The sequence below is a fragment of the Macaca mulatta genome, chromosome 17 (genome assembly GCF_049350105.2).
Source record: "Macaca mulatta isolate MMU2019108-1 chromosome 17, T2T-MMU8v2.0, whole genome shotgun sequence".
NCBI lineage: Eukaryota > Metazoa > Chordata > Mammalia > Primates > Cercopithecidae > Macaca > Macaca mulatta.
Window position 1 is genome coordinate 1,255,871 of NC_133422.1, and position 14,180 is coordinate 1,270,050.

Below are 14,180 nucleotides of genomic sequence, written 5' to 3' on the forward strand. Positions count from 1 at the left end.
ACAAAGAATAGGAAAAACGAATTTGGGTCAAAGATCTTTCCTAAAATCTTAGCAAATGAGTTATAAATTTCTCTGGGCCTCTCTCTACAAGAGGGATGAAATAGAGACAGGAAGCATCTGACACAAAGCCAGTTCTCAATGCTAGCTGCTGCTTCTAACCTGTATTTCCATAACTGAAGCAGGCTATGTCTTTAAATAATTTAGAATAGTTCATATGTGTATATATATACTTTCTATATGACTGACGTTGAAATGAACATAGGCAATTGAGAACTCATGTTGATATAAATTGAATGTATATGGTATAGTCATGTTGTATATCCAATAAGAATTACAGATCCCCCCTAAAATGATTTGAGGCACACACTGTTACGTATTAAAACATTTCTGGTGCCATTCTGAAGGTGCTCACAGAGATACAGAAGGAAACCTCCCCGCACACCGGGTGAGAACAAACTGCCAACACTTTGAAAACTTGTGCTTCCCTCTTCCCTTAGATTGAATACTTTCTTTTCCTGGGCCATTTTTATGCTCTACAAGAGGGATTATAAATTTGTTAACATTTCTCTCCCAGCTTGATCTTTGACATTTTATGTATATTATTCACTTCACAGTTAGCCTAAAACTAATAGCATCTTCATCCTTCAGGACATGTGTCATCAGCAAGAATTTAATAAAAGCAGTAACAAAACACACACCAAGATAGCTAGTGATCTTCGGTATAAAAAACATATAGTCGCACTTGTCTCAGTGTGAGCTTTTCTCAGGCTTCACAAATGTCATAAATTTGGCCGAGCACAAAGGACATTTAGAACCAACTGAGTAGAAAATGGTCATATAATGTATACAGTATGCCCATTTTTTTTCTGTGGCTAACTTGTGAAAATGATTACATGTTAAGTTTGAGAAATAATAAATCTGTTTTTAAGAAAAGTATTGGAATACATGATTAATATCTACTTTGTAAGCACAACTTTTTTTGTATGTAGTAATTATTGTGTTTTTCACACAATGCTTTGAATATGTACAGTTATAAAAAGTTAGTGTTTTAATAAGCAGATATGCAACTGGAACACATTTATATGTATGATTATCTAGAAGGAAAGAAGCAAAATATCTACAAAATGAATAAAACTAAAGCATTTACCACTTCTTCTAAAACAACTAGCTACCATCAGCTGCCATTTCACTTGTGTAGGCCTATAAAAGAAATAAATGAGATGAAATTAGATATAAATCTGTGATGCTCAGTTTTATAAAGCTATATATCTACTATTTTATATTACTTTTTGACCTTTTGTTAGAGCATTTTTATTACTGAAAACAGCAGATATATAATTTCCTTCAGTATTGCCTGTCATATTTATATTAAAACATATAAATTTAAGTGTTCTTCAAAGTTCCTCTAGTTCATACCTTTATTTAGATATTCATATGAGAACCACTTAACCTGTTTGGTTAAAAACCACTGCATTCTACTTTAAACTTAAAGGATCATTACTTTTGCTATAATCTTTTATCATAACACTTACACTTGCTTGCAAATTTAGTACCTGAGAAGCAATTTTTGATCTAGTGTTTGAAGAATCAGGCTTCGACAAAAGAGAGAGTAAAAAAATTCTACTAATCCCTTTTTGTCCCTTAAAAAGAAATTTCTTTTCTAAAATAAATAACCAAAACCAGGATTTCTAAATACTTCTGTTAAAAATATCTCAGGATGGCAAGATATGAAGACAGAAACACCTAGGGAACAATCTATGCTTGTCTCATTTTTTGAATCTCCTTTCTAAGTAGAAGCCGGACGGCTTCAAAGAAAACCTCAGTTCCTACTCGATTTGATGGCAAACCTACCAGCTTTGGAATCAGATAGATCTGGCTTTAAATCACAGCCCTGCTACTGGGGCAAGTTACTTAACTTCAAATCCATTGCCTACACGGCCACCCACTGTGATCTAAATAAAATACATATCTAACCACATTACTTCCCTCCTAAAAGCCTGTTACCTCCCTTCCACCTACATGCTAAATCCAAGATTCTAACCCAGTTTATCTACTTTCTAGATCTTTTCTGCCTCTCCAACTCATCTTCCACCATGCCTCGCTTAACATTTCATGTCACAGCACATTCACACAGCAGCATGGGCTTCCCTGTATCCCCTGCATCTGCTAGACTCCTGGCTTTTTCATACACCACCATGTCTGCTTAGAGGGTCATTCCAACCTCTTTACTCTCTGCTCATGCCACATGGATAGACTGTTCCATATGCTCTCCTAACACCCTAGAATCACTTAACATTGCATTTACCATGTGGTATTATTATTTATGTTTCTGAATACATTACCTTCCTTCCTCTATAAAGATAACTATCATGACTTCTAACACTGTCAATCTAGCCTGTTTTTGAACTAGAAATGAATACAATCATATAGTATGTAACTTTTTTTTTTTGAGACAGGGTCCCAGTCTGTCACCCAGATTGAAGTGCAGTGGCATGATCTCAGTTCACTGCAACCTCCCCTTCCCAGGCTCAAGCGATCCTCTTGCCTCAGCCTCCCAAGTAGCTGGGACCACTGGCGCACACTGCCATGGCAGGCTAGATTTTATTTTTTTTAAAAGATATTTTGCCATGTTGCCCAGGCTAGTTTCAAACTCTTGAGCTCAAGAAATCCACCTGCCTCATCCTCCCAAAGTGCTGGAATTACAGGTATGAGCCACTGCACCTGGCAGTATCGTATCCTTTTATTAACTGCTGAATACTGAGATAGTCTTCAGATACCATGCAGTTTACCTACTTAAAGGACACAATACAATGGTTTTAGTGTATTAATTCTTTAAAATTATGATAAACTATATATAACATAACATTTGCCAAAATTTACCATTCTTAGGTGTACAATTCAGTGGCATTTCTCACACTAACAATATTGTGCAACCATTACCACTATTTCCAAAACATTTTATGACACCAAACAGAAACTCTGCAACCATTAAACAGTAACTCTTCATTCCCTTTCCCACAATTCCCAGTAACTTCTGATCTACTTTCCATCTCTATAAATTTGCCCATTTTAGACACTTCATGTAAGTGGAATATTTGTTCTTTTGTGTCTGGCTTCTTTCACTTAGCTAATGTTTTCAAAGTCCTTCCATATTGTAGCATGTAACAGAACTTCCTTTTTATAGTGGAATAATATTCCATTTTATGTATATACAGTGGTCCCCCTTTATCTGTGGTAGATACGTTCCAAGATCACCAGTAGATACCTGAAACTACAAATACTACTGAACCCTATATATACTATGTTTTTTCCTATACAAACATACCTATGATAAAGTTCAATTTATACCTTAGGCATGGTAAGAGGTTAATAACAATAACTAATAAAATAAAACAATAAACTATAATAGAATTATGTAGATGTGGTCTCTGTCTCTCTCAAAATGTCTTATTATACTTTACTGAGGGTAACTGAAACTGTGGACAGCAAAATACTGTATAAAGGTGGACTACTGTACCATGTTTTGTTTATTCATTGTTGATGGACACCTGGGTTGTTTCTACCTTTTGGCTACTATAAATAATGCTGAGGCTACTTTTGGCTATCGTAAATTGAAAGCTGAGGCTCAAACAGATGAGATACTTACACAAACATGTGTAAGTATCTTATCTTACATGTTTGTGTAAGTATCTGTTTGAGCCTTAGCTTTCAATTCCTTTGGGTATATACTTACTATACACTGAAAACTATACAACATTGTTGAAAGAAATTAAAGACGACATAGATGGAGAGGCATGTGTGTCCTTGAATTGGAAGACTTAATATTTTTAAGAAAACAATACTACTCAAAGTGATCTATAACGTCAGTGCAATCCCTATCAAAATCTCAATGGTGTTTTTGCAAAAATAGGAAAACTCACCCTAATATTCATGTGGAATCTCAAGGAACCATGAATAGCCAAAACAATTTGAAAAAGAACAAAGTTGAAGAACTCATGCTTCCTGATTTTAAAATTTGCTTTAATGCTACAATAATTGAAACTGTGTGGTACTACTGCAGAAGGACAGATATATACACCCAAAGAATAGAATCTAGAACCCAGAAATAAATCCTCATATATATGGTAAATTGATTTCCAACAAAGGTGCCAAAAGTTGCCAAGCCCACTCAATGGAAAAGGGACAGTCTTTTGCCTCCACAGCTAAATTAATCCCTATTTTATTCTTTTTGATACCACTGTAAATGGAATTTTTTTTCTCAATTTCCTTTTTGGATTTTTCATTGCAAATGCATAGAAATACAACTAGTTTTATGGGTTAATTTTATATCCTGCAACTTTGCTGAATTTGTATTATTATTATATCTAAAATTTTTATGTGGATTCCTTAGAGATTTTACATATAAGATCATGTCATCTGTGAACAGGGTTAATTTTTACTTCATCTCTTCCAACGTAGATGCCTTTTATTTCTTTTTCTTGCCTACCTGCTCTGGCTAGAATTTCCAGTACCATGTTGATTAGAAGCAGTGTAAGTGGGCATCGTTGTTTCTGATCTTAAGAAAGAAAGCTTTTGCTCTTGCACCATTCAGTATCCTGTTAGCTGTGAGTTTCCATACAATACTTTATCATGTTAAGGAAGTTCTTTCTATTCCTGATTTGAGTATTTTTATCACAAAGGGATGTTGAATTTTGTCATATGCCTTTTCTGCATTAATTGAGATGATCACGTGAGTTTTTCCTTCATTCTATTCATGTGAAGTATTAAATTGACCGATCTTCATATGTTGAACTATCCTTGCATTCTGGGAGTAAATTCCACTTGCGAATGATGTACTTCTTTTACTATGTGGCTAAATTTGGTTTGCTAGTATTTTGTTGAGTATTTTTGCATTTATATTCACAAAAGACATTAGTCTGTAGTTTTCTTGTAGTGTCTTTGTTTGCCTTTGGGATAAGGATAATGCTGGCCTAATTGACTGAGTTAGGAGTGTTTACCTTCTCTTCAATGTTTAGGAGAATTTGAAAAAACTGGTGTGAATTTTTCTTGAAATGTCTGGCAGAATTTACCAGTGAATCCATGTAGCCCGTGGCTTTTCTTTCTTGGAATATTTTTTATTATTGACTTAATTTCCTTACTGGTTATAGGTCTATGCAGATTTTTTATCTCTTCTTGAGTTGGGTTTGGTTGATTGTGTTTCTACAAATTTGTCCATTTTATCTAGGTTATCTAATTTGTTGAGGCAAAGTTTTCTTATAACTCTTTTTATTTCTGTAAAATTGGTAGTGAGGCCTCTACTTGCATTTCTAATCTTAGTAATCAAGTTTTCTTTTTTTTGTTAGTCCATCTAGCTAGAGATTTGTCAATTTGGTTGAGCTTTTCAAAGAATCAATTTCTCGTTTTGTTGATTTTCTCTACAGCTTTTCTGTTCTCTGTTTTATTTATCTCTGCTCTAACTTTTATTTCCTTCCTGCTGCTAGCTTTGGGTTTAAAGTGCTCTTCTTTTTCTAATTCCTTAAGGTGTTTAGTTAGGTTACTAACCTGAGATCTTTCTTCTTCTTTAATGTGCTTACAGATATAAATTTCCCTCTTAGGGCTGCTTTTGCAGCATCTTGTTAAGTTTTAGTACATTGTGTTTCATTTTCACTTGTCTCAGGGATTTTCTAACTTCCCTGGTGATTTCATATTTGATCCACTAGTTAAGAGTGTGTTCTTTAATTCCACATATTTGTGAATTTTCCAGTTTTCCTTCTGTTATTAATTTCTAGTTTCATTATATTATGACAGAAGAAGATAATTCGTATGACTTCAATCTTTTCAATTTATTAAGTTGTGGCCTAACCTATGGTTTATCCTGGAGAATGTTCCACGTACACTTAAGAATGTATAATCTCCTGTTGCTGGGTTCAGTGTTTTGTGTATGACTGTTAGGTCTACCTGGTTTATAAACTGCTTAAGTCTTTATTTTCTTATTTATCTTCTGTGTGAGGTTCACAGAAGGCAACACACATTTTTGAAAGTATTAAGTCTCAAACTAATATTGAGGTCTATTTCATCCTTTAATTATATCAATTTTTGCTTCATACATTTTGGGGCTCCTCTGCTGGGTTTTTAAGTGTTGTACATTCTTGCAGTAATGAACCTTTTACCAATATATAGTGTCATTCTTTGGCTCTTGTAACCTTTTGTGACTTAAAGCCTATTTTGTCTGGCAATAATACGGCCTCCCAGCTCTCTTTTGGTTACCATTAATATTTGTTTGGAGTATCTTTTTCAATCCTTTTGCTTTCAACCTCTTTTGTGTCCTTATATCTAAAGTGCATCTCTTGTAGACAGTATGTAAATAGACCCTGATTTTCTTATTCAATCTGCTAATTTTTTCTTTTAATGGGAAAGTTTAATACATTTATATTTAATGTGATTATTGACATAGAAGGATTTGCTTCTGCTATCTGTTTCCTGCATGTGTTATATGTTTTTTCTTCCTCAATTCTTCCATTACTACCCTTTTTTGGTATTTTGGTGATTTTTTTTAGTGTACTATTTCGATTTTTAGTTATTTGCCTAACAATTTTTTATAATGTACTATTTGATTTTTTAGTTATTTTCCTAATGATTATCTTGGGTATTATAATTAACATCTGAAACTTATAAGCATCTCACTTGAACAATAAAAACTTACTTTATTTTATTTTATTTATTTATTGAGATGGAATCTTGCTCTGTCACCCAGGCTGGAGTGCAGTGGTGCGATCTCTGCTCACTGCAACCTCCACCTTCCAGGTTCAAGCGACTCTCATGCCTCAGCCTCCTGAGTAGCTGGGACTACCGGCGCCTGCCACCACACCCAGTTAATGTTTGTATTTTTAGTAGAGACGGAGCTTTGCCATGATGGCCAGGCTGGTCTCGAACTCCTGACCTCAGGTGATCCACCTGCCTGGGCCTCCAAAGTGCTGGGATTACAAGTATGAACCATCACGCTTGGACAGGATACAGAATTCTTGGTTGACAGTTTGTGTTTTGTTTGTTTGCTTTTAAATTTCAGGACTTTATATCATTCCATTGCTTTCTGGCCTCCAAGGTTTCTGGTGAGAAATCTACTAATAATCGTACTGAGGGTCCCTGTATGTGATGAGCTACTTTTCTCATGTTGCTTTTGAGATTCTTTGTTTTTGGATAGTTTGATCATAATGTGTCTCATTGTGGATCTTTTAGGGTTTTTCCTACATAGAGTTCACTGACCTGTGCAGACTTCTGGATTCATGTCTTTCCTCAAATTTGGGAAGTATGGCAATAATTTCTTCAAATAGTCTCTTTCCTCCCTTTTCCTCTCTCTTCCCCTTCTGGAATTGCCATAATGCCTATATTGGTCCACTTGATGGTGCCTTATAATAATCATCATCACAATCAATATTAAAGAACATTACCTAATGCTGCTTAAAAATGGAATTACATTAAGTGGACCGGTCAGAACTAGGATTTCTTCATATTTTAATACATGATTTATGAATGTAAAGAAAATAAAAGACAACAGTTTAGGCTTAAACCAATTGCCAAAAACACTATATTACTAAAAACCATAAAAATCTAAGAGATACAGCAAGGCGAGGAGTTTCTACAGTAAAGAAATTTAATTCAACTACATGCCAAGTTGACATGTAAAGAATAAAGAATACGTAAAGAACTATGTGACATAACTAATACTCTCACTTCTCAAAAAGCCTACATTTTATTGTAGCAGTAGAACTTATAGAACAAATCAAAGCTTAGCATGTAAAAAAAAGAAAATGTGAAAATTAAGATATATGGTATAGAAAACAAACGCTCAAAAGAGATGTAATATAATGAATGTATACTGAATAAGTTTCTGTCACTGAGAAGGAGATTAACAGCAGGTGCAAGTGAAAGTAAGTTTATAGGAAAGTAGGGAGAGAGAAATGTTAGGAAGGTTTCTAAAAAAGGCTTCTATATTCTGGGAAACTGAGGCATAAAATACAGAGGGGAATTGAAGAGATCAGAGAAACAGGAGGGAGAGAAATACTTAAGACTGATGAGCAGTGCTCATTATCACACAGATCTGTGTGGCATCAATTCACCTGGTTACATAATTTTCCTCTGACAGTGCTTCACAGCCTGTGTAAAGGAATGGAATCAACGGCTAGAATAACCTAAGAACTGAAATCTCTTGGAATAAATGGGGTAGTAAAGCAAGAGAGAAAAAAAACAGGAATGTTAGCAAGAAAGGGAAAAGATGTGGCCAATTAAGCAATCTAGTATGGATAATATCAGAATTAAAGTCAGAAGGAGGCTGAGACTGCAAGATAAGGGGAAGGTCAAGAGGGGAGGTCTCAATATCACCAAAGAAAAATACACTGGAAAATAGGGAGCATGGAAGTTGGAAAGATAAGAGGTTATGTTCAGACAGCTGGATGTTGTAACTTAAGATTTTATTGGTGTAGGCTGGGCGCAGTATCTCACGCCTGTAATCCCAGCACTTTGGGAGGCTGAGGCGAATAGATCACTTGAGGGCAGGAGTTCAAGACCAGCCTCACCAACATGGTGAAAAACCCCGTTTCTACTAAAAAAAAAAAAAAAATTAGCTAGGTGTAGTGGTATGTGCCTATAATCCCAGCTACTCCAGAGGCTGAGGCAGAAGAATCACTTAAACCTGGGAAGCAGAGGTTGCAGTGAGCTGGGATCAAACCACTGCACTCCAGCCTGGGTGACAAAGCAAGACTCTGTCCTCCGTCTCAAAAAAAAAAAAGAGGAAAGATTTTATTGGTGTAAATGTGTTAGTAATCATCACAATCAGATGAGTCAGGTGACCGAACTAAGAGAGGGTAAAGATCAATGGAGTTAGGGAGGTCAAAACTTGTGGGGCTAGAATACTGATGGAATGAAAAGCAAGAATATAAGCTAGACTAGGTAAGGGACTGACTGTTAATCAACATCTCACATTTAGAAATAGGAGTTAAAAATGGAACAGTGGCAGACTGAGCCTCAAAGAAGGGAGAGTCTTGCATGAGCTAACGGCTAATGTTAGAGTAGTATTACGTGTAATTAAAAAGCTTACAGTGTATTACTGAAATAGCTTTAATCTTAAAGACGTAACTAAACTAAAACTATCTCCTCATCCTTGGTAATTAATTTTATAATTCTCAAAAAAAATTTATGTGAAATAAATATCATAAAAATGAATTGCCTAATACAAATTCCAAACAGAAATTATTTTACTTAAGCATTTCTTTATCATTCAAATCATTCAAATTATTCCAAGGGACATTTGATCTTAAAATTCAAATGGCCAACTACAAAGCAGATGATGATGTATTAAATTATTTTTGAGGGGGTGCGCCCAAGATGGCCAAATAGGAACAGCTCCAGCCTCCAGCTCCCACTGTGAGCAACAAAGAAGATGGGTGATTTCTGCATTTTCTACTGAGGTACCGGGTTCATCTCACTGGGCCATGTCAGACAGTTGGCGCTGGTCCGCGGGTGCAACCCGACCAGCAAGACTGAAGCAGGGCGAGGCATCGCCTCACCTGGGAAGTGCAAGGGGGAAGGGAATTCCTTTCCCTAGCCAAAGGAAATTGAGACACACAACACCTGGAAAATCAGGTAACTCCCACCCTAATACTGCGCTTTACCAAGGGTCTTAGCAAACGGCACACCAGGAGATTATATCCCACACCTGGCCCAGAGGGTCCCATACCCACGGAGCCTCCCTCATTGCTAGCACAGCAGTCTGAGATCTAACTGCAAGGTGGCAGCGAGGCTGAGGGAGGGGCGCCCGCCATTGCTGAGGCTTAAGTAGGTAAACAAAGCCGCCGGGAAGCTCGAATTGGGTGGAGCCCACCACAGCTCAAGGAGGCCAGCCTGCCTCTGTAGACTCCTCCTCTGGGGACAGAGCATAGCTAAACAAAAAGCAGCAGAAACCTCGGCAGAGGTAAATGCCCCTGTCTAACAGCTTTGAAGAGAGCAGTGGATCTCCCAGCGTGGAGGTTGGGATCTGAGAACGGACAGACTGCCTGCTCAAGTGTGTCCCTGACCCCTGAGTAGCCTAACTGGGAGACATCCCCCACTAGGTGCAGACCAACACCTCACACCTCACACGGTGGGGTACACCCCTGAGACAAAGCTTCCAGAGCAAGAATCAGACAGCAACACTTGCTGTTCAGCAATATTCTATCTTCTGCAGCCTCCGCTGCTGATACCCAGGCAAACAGGGTCTGGAGTGGACCTCAAGCAAACTCCAACAGACCTACAGCTGAGGGTCCTGACTGTTAGAAGGAAAACTAACAAACAGAAAGGACACCCACACCAAAACCCCATCAGTACGTCACCATCATCAAAGACCAAAGGCAGATAAAACCACAAAGATGGGGAAAAAGCAGTGCAGAAAAGCTGGAAATTCAAAAACCCAGAGCGCATCTCCCCCTCCAAAGAAATGCAGCTCATCGCCAGCAATGGAACAAAGCTGGACAGAGAATGACTTCGATGGGTTGAGAGAAGAAGGCTTCAGTTGATCAAACTTCTCAGAGCTAAAGGAGGAACTACGTAACCTGTGCAAAGAAACAAAAAACCTTGAAAAAAGAATGGATGAATGAATAACTAGAATAATCAATACAGAGAAGACCTTAAAAGAACGGACAGAGATGAAAACCATAACACAAGAACTACGTGACATATGCACAAGCTTCAGTAACCAACTCGATCAACTGGAAGAAAGAGTATAAGTGATTGAAGATCAAATGAATGAAATGAAGCAAGAAGAGAAGTGTAGAGAAAAAAGAATAAAAAGAAATGAACAAAGCCTCTAAGAAATATGAGATTATGTGAAAAGACCAAATCTACATCTGACTGGTGTGCCTGAAAGTGACGGGGAAAATGGAAGCAAGTTGGAAAACACTCTGCAGGATATCATCCAGGAGAACTTCCCCAACCTAGTAAGGCAGGCCAACATTCAAATTCAGGTAATACAGAGAATGCCACAAAGATACTCCTCGAGAAGAGCAACTCCAAGACACATAATTGTTAGATTCACCAAAGCTGAAATGAAGGAAAAAATGTTAAGGGCAGCCAGAGAGAAAGGTCAGGTTACACACAAAGGGAAGCCCATCAGACTAACAGCAGATCTCTCAGCAGAAACTCTCCAAGCCAGAAGAGAGTGGGGGCCAATATTCAACATTCTTAAAGAAAAGAATTTTCAATCCAGAATTTCATATCCAGCCAAACTAAGTTTCACAAGTGAAGGAGAAATAAAATCCTTTACAGACAAGCAAATGCTTACAGATTTTGTCACCACCAGGCCTGCCCTACAAGAGCTCCTGAAGGAAGCACTAAATGTGGAAAGGAACAACAGGTACCAGCCATTGCAAAAACATGTCAAAATGTAAAGTCCATCGATGCTAGGAAGATACTGCATCAACTAACGAGCAAAATAACCAGCTAATATCATAATGACAGGATCAAGTTCACACATAACAATATTAACCTTAAATGTAAATGGCCTAAATGGTCCAATTAAAAGACACAGACTGGCAAATTGGATAAAGAGTCAAGACCCATCAGTCTGCTGTATTCAGGAGACCCATCTCACATGCAGAGACACACATAGGCTCAAAATAAAGGGATAGAGGAAGATCTACCAAGCAAATGGAAAACAAAAAAAAAAGCAGGGGATTCAATCCTAGTCTCTGATAAAACAGACTTTAAACCATCAAAGATCAAAAGAGACAAAGAAGGCCATTACATAATGGTAAAGGGATCAATTCATCAGGAAGACCTAACTATCCTAAATATATATGCACCCAATACAGGAGCACCCAGATTCGTAAAGCAAATCCTTAGAGACTTACAAAGAGACTTAGACTCCCATACAATAATAATGAGAGACTTCAACATCCCACTGTCAACATTAGACAGATCATCGAGACAGAAAGTTAACAAGGATATCCAGGAATTGAACTCAACTCTGCACCAAGCGGACCTAATAGACATCAGAACTCTCCACCCCAAATCAACAGAATATACATTCTTCTCAGCACCACATCGCACTTATTCCAAAATTGACCACATAGTTGGAAGTAAAGCACTCCTCAGCAAATGTAAAAGAACAGAAATTGTAACAAACTCTCTCTCAGACCACAGTGCAATCAAACTAGAACTCAGGACTAAGAAACTCAATCAAAGCCACTCAACTACATGGAAACTGAACAACCTGCTCCTGAATGACTACTGGGTACATAACGAAATGAAGGCAGAAATAAAGATGTTCTTTGAAACCAATGAGAGCAAAGATAAAACATACCAGAATCTCTGGGACACAGGAAATTTATAGCACTAAATGCCCATAAGAGAAAGCAGGAAAGATCTAATATTGACACCCTAACATTACAATTAAAAGAACTAGAGAAGCAAGAGCAAACACATTCAAAAGCTAGCAGAAGGCAAGAAATAACTAAGATCAGAGCAGAACTGAAGGAGATAGAGACACAAAAAACCCTCCAAAAAATCAATGAATCCAGGAGCTGGTTTTTTGAAAAGATCAACAAAATTGATAGACCGCTAGCAAGACTAATAAAGAAAAGAGAGAAGAATCAAATAGACGCAATAAAAAAATGATAAAGGGATATCACCACTGACCCCAGAGAAAAACAAACTACCATCAGAGAATACTATAAACACCTCTACGCAAATAAACTAGAAAACCTAGAAGAAATGGATAATTTCCTGGACACTTACACTCTCCCAAGACTAAACCAGGAAGAAGTTGAATCCCTGAATAGACCAATAGCAGGCTCTGAAATTGAGGCAATAATTAATAGCCTACCAACCAAAAAAAGTCCAGGACCAAACGGATTCACAGCTGAATTCTACCAGAGGTACAAGGAGGAGTTGGTACCATTCCTTCTGAAACTATTTCAATCAATAGAAAAAGAGGGAATCCTCCCTAACTCATTTTATGAGGCCAACATCATCCTAATACCAAAGCCTGATGGAGATACAACAAAAAAAGAGAATTTTAGACCAATATCCCTGATGAACATCGATGCAAAAATCCTCATTAAAATACTGGCAAACCGAATCCAGCAGCACATCAAAAAGCTTATCCACCATGATCAAACGGGCTTCATCCCTGGGATGCAAGGCTGGTTCAACATATGCAAATCAATAAATGTAATCCAGCATATAAACAGAACCAAAGACAAAAACCACATGATTATCTCAATAGATGCAGAAAAGGCCTTCAAAAAATTCAGCAGACCTTCATGCTAAAAACTCTCAATAAATTCGGTATTGATGGAATGTATCTCAAAATCATAAGAGCTATTTATGACAAACCCACAGCCAATATCATACTGAATAGGCAAAAACTGGAAGCATTCCCTTGGAAAACTGGCACAAGACAGGGATGCCCTCTCTCACCACTCCTATTCAACATAGTGTTAGAAGTTCTGGCTAGGGCAATCAGGCAAGAAAAAGAAATCAAGGGTATTCAGTTAGGAAAAGAAGAAGTCAAATTATCCCTGTTTGCAGATGACATGATTGTATATTTAGAAAACCCCATTGTCTCAGCTCAAATCTCCTTAAGCTGATAAGCAACTTCAGCAAAGTCTCAGGATACAAAATCAATGTGCAAAAATCACAAGCATTCTTATACACCAGTAACAGACAAACAGAGAGCCAAATCATGAATGAACTCCCATTCACAATAGCTTCAAAGAGAATGAAATACCTAGGAATCCAATTTACAAGGGATGTAAAGGACCTCTTCAAGGAGAACTACAAACCACTGCTCAGTGAAATAAAAGAGGACACAAACAAATGGAAGAACATACCATGCTCATGGATAGGAAGAATCAATATTGTGAAAATGGCCACACTGCCCAAGGTAATTTATAGATTCAATGCCATCCCCCTTAAGCTACCAATGACTTTCTTCACAGAATTGGAAAAAACTGCTTTAAAGTTCATATGGAACCAAAAAAGACCCCACATTGCCAAGACAATCCTAAGCTAAAAGAACAAAGCTGGAGGCATCACGCTACCTGACTTCAAACTATACTACAAGGCTACAGTAACCAAAACAGCATGGTACTGGTACCAAAACAGAGATATAGACCAATGGAACAGAACAGAGCCCTCAGAAATAATACCACACGTCTACAGCCATCTGA

The 14,180-nt window shown here is 37.4% G+C and overlaps 1 protein-coding gene across 17 annotated transcripts in view; it reads right to left on the reverse strand.

The window, feature by feature from the left end:
* The window catches only part of IFT88 (intraflagellar transport 88), a 121,663-nt gene that overhangs the window by 36,443 nt on the left and 71,040 nt on the right, over positions 1 to 14,180 (reverse strand). For all 17 annotated transcript variants that reach the window (XM_077973719.1, XM_077973718.1, XM_077973716.1 and 14 more), the window contains one exon: positions 1,148 to 1,200. In XM_077973719.1, the coding sequence (XP_077829845.1) occupies positions 1,148 to 1,200 (53 nt within the window). The remainder of the gene's footprint in view (positions 1 to 1,147; positions 1,201 to 14,180) is intronic.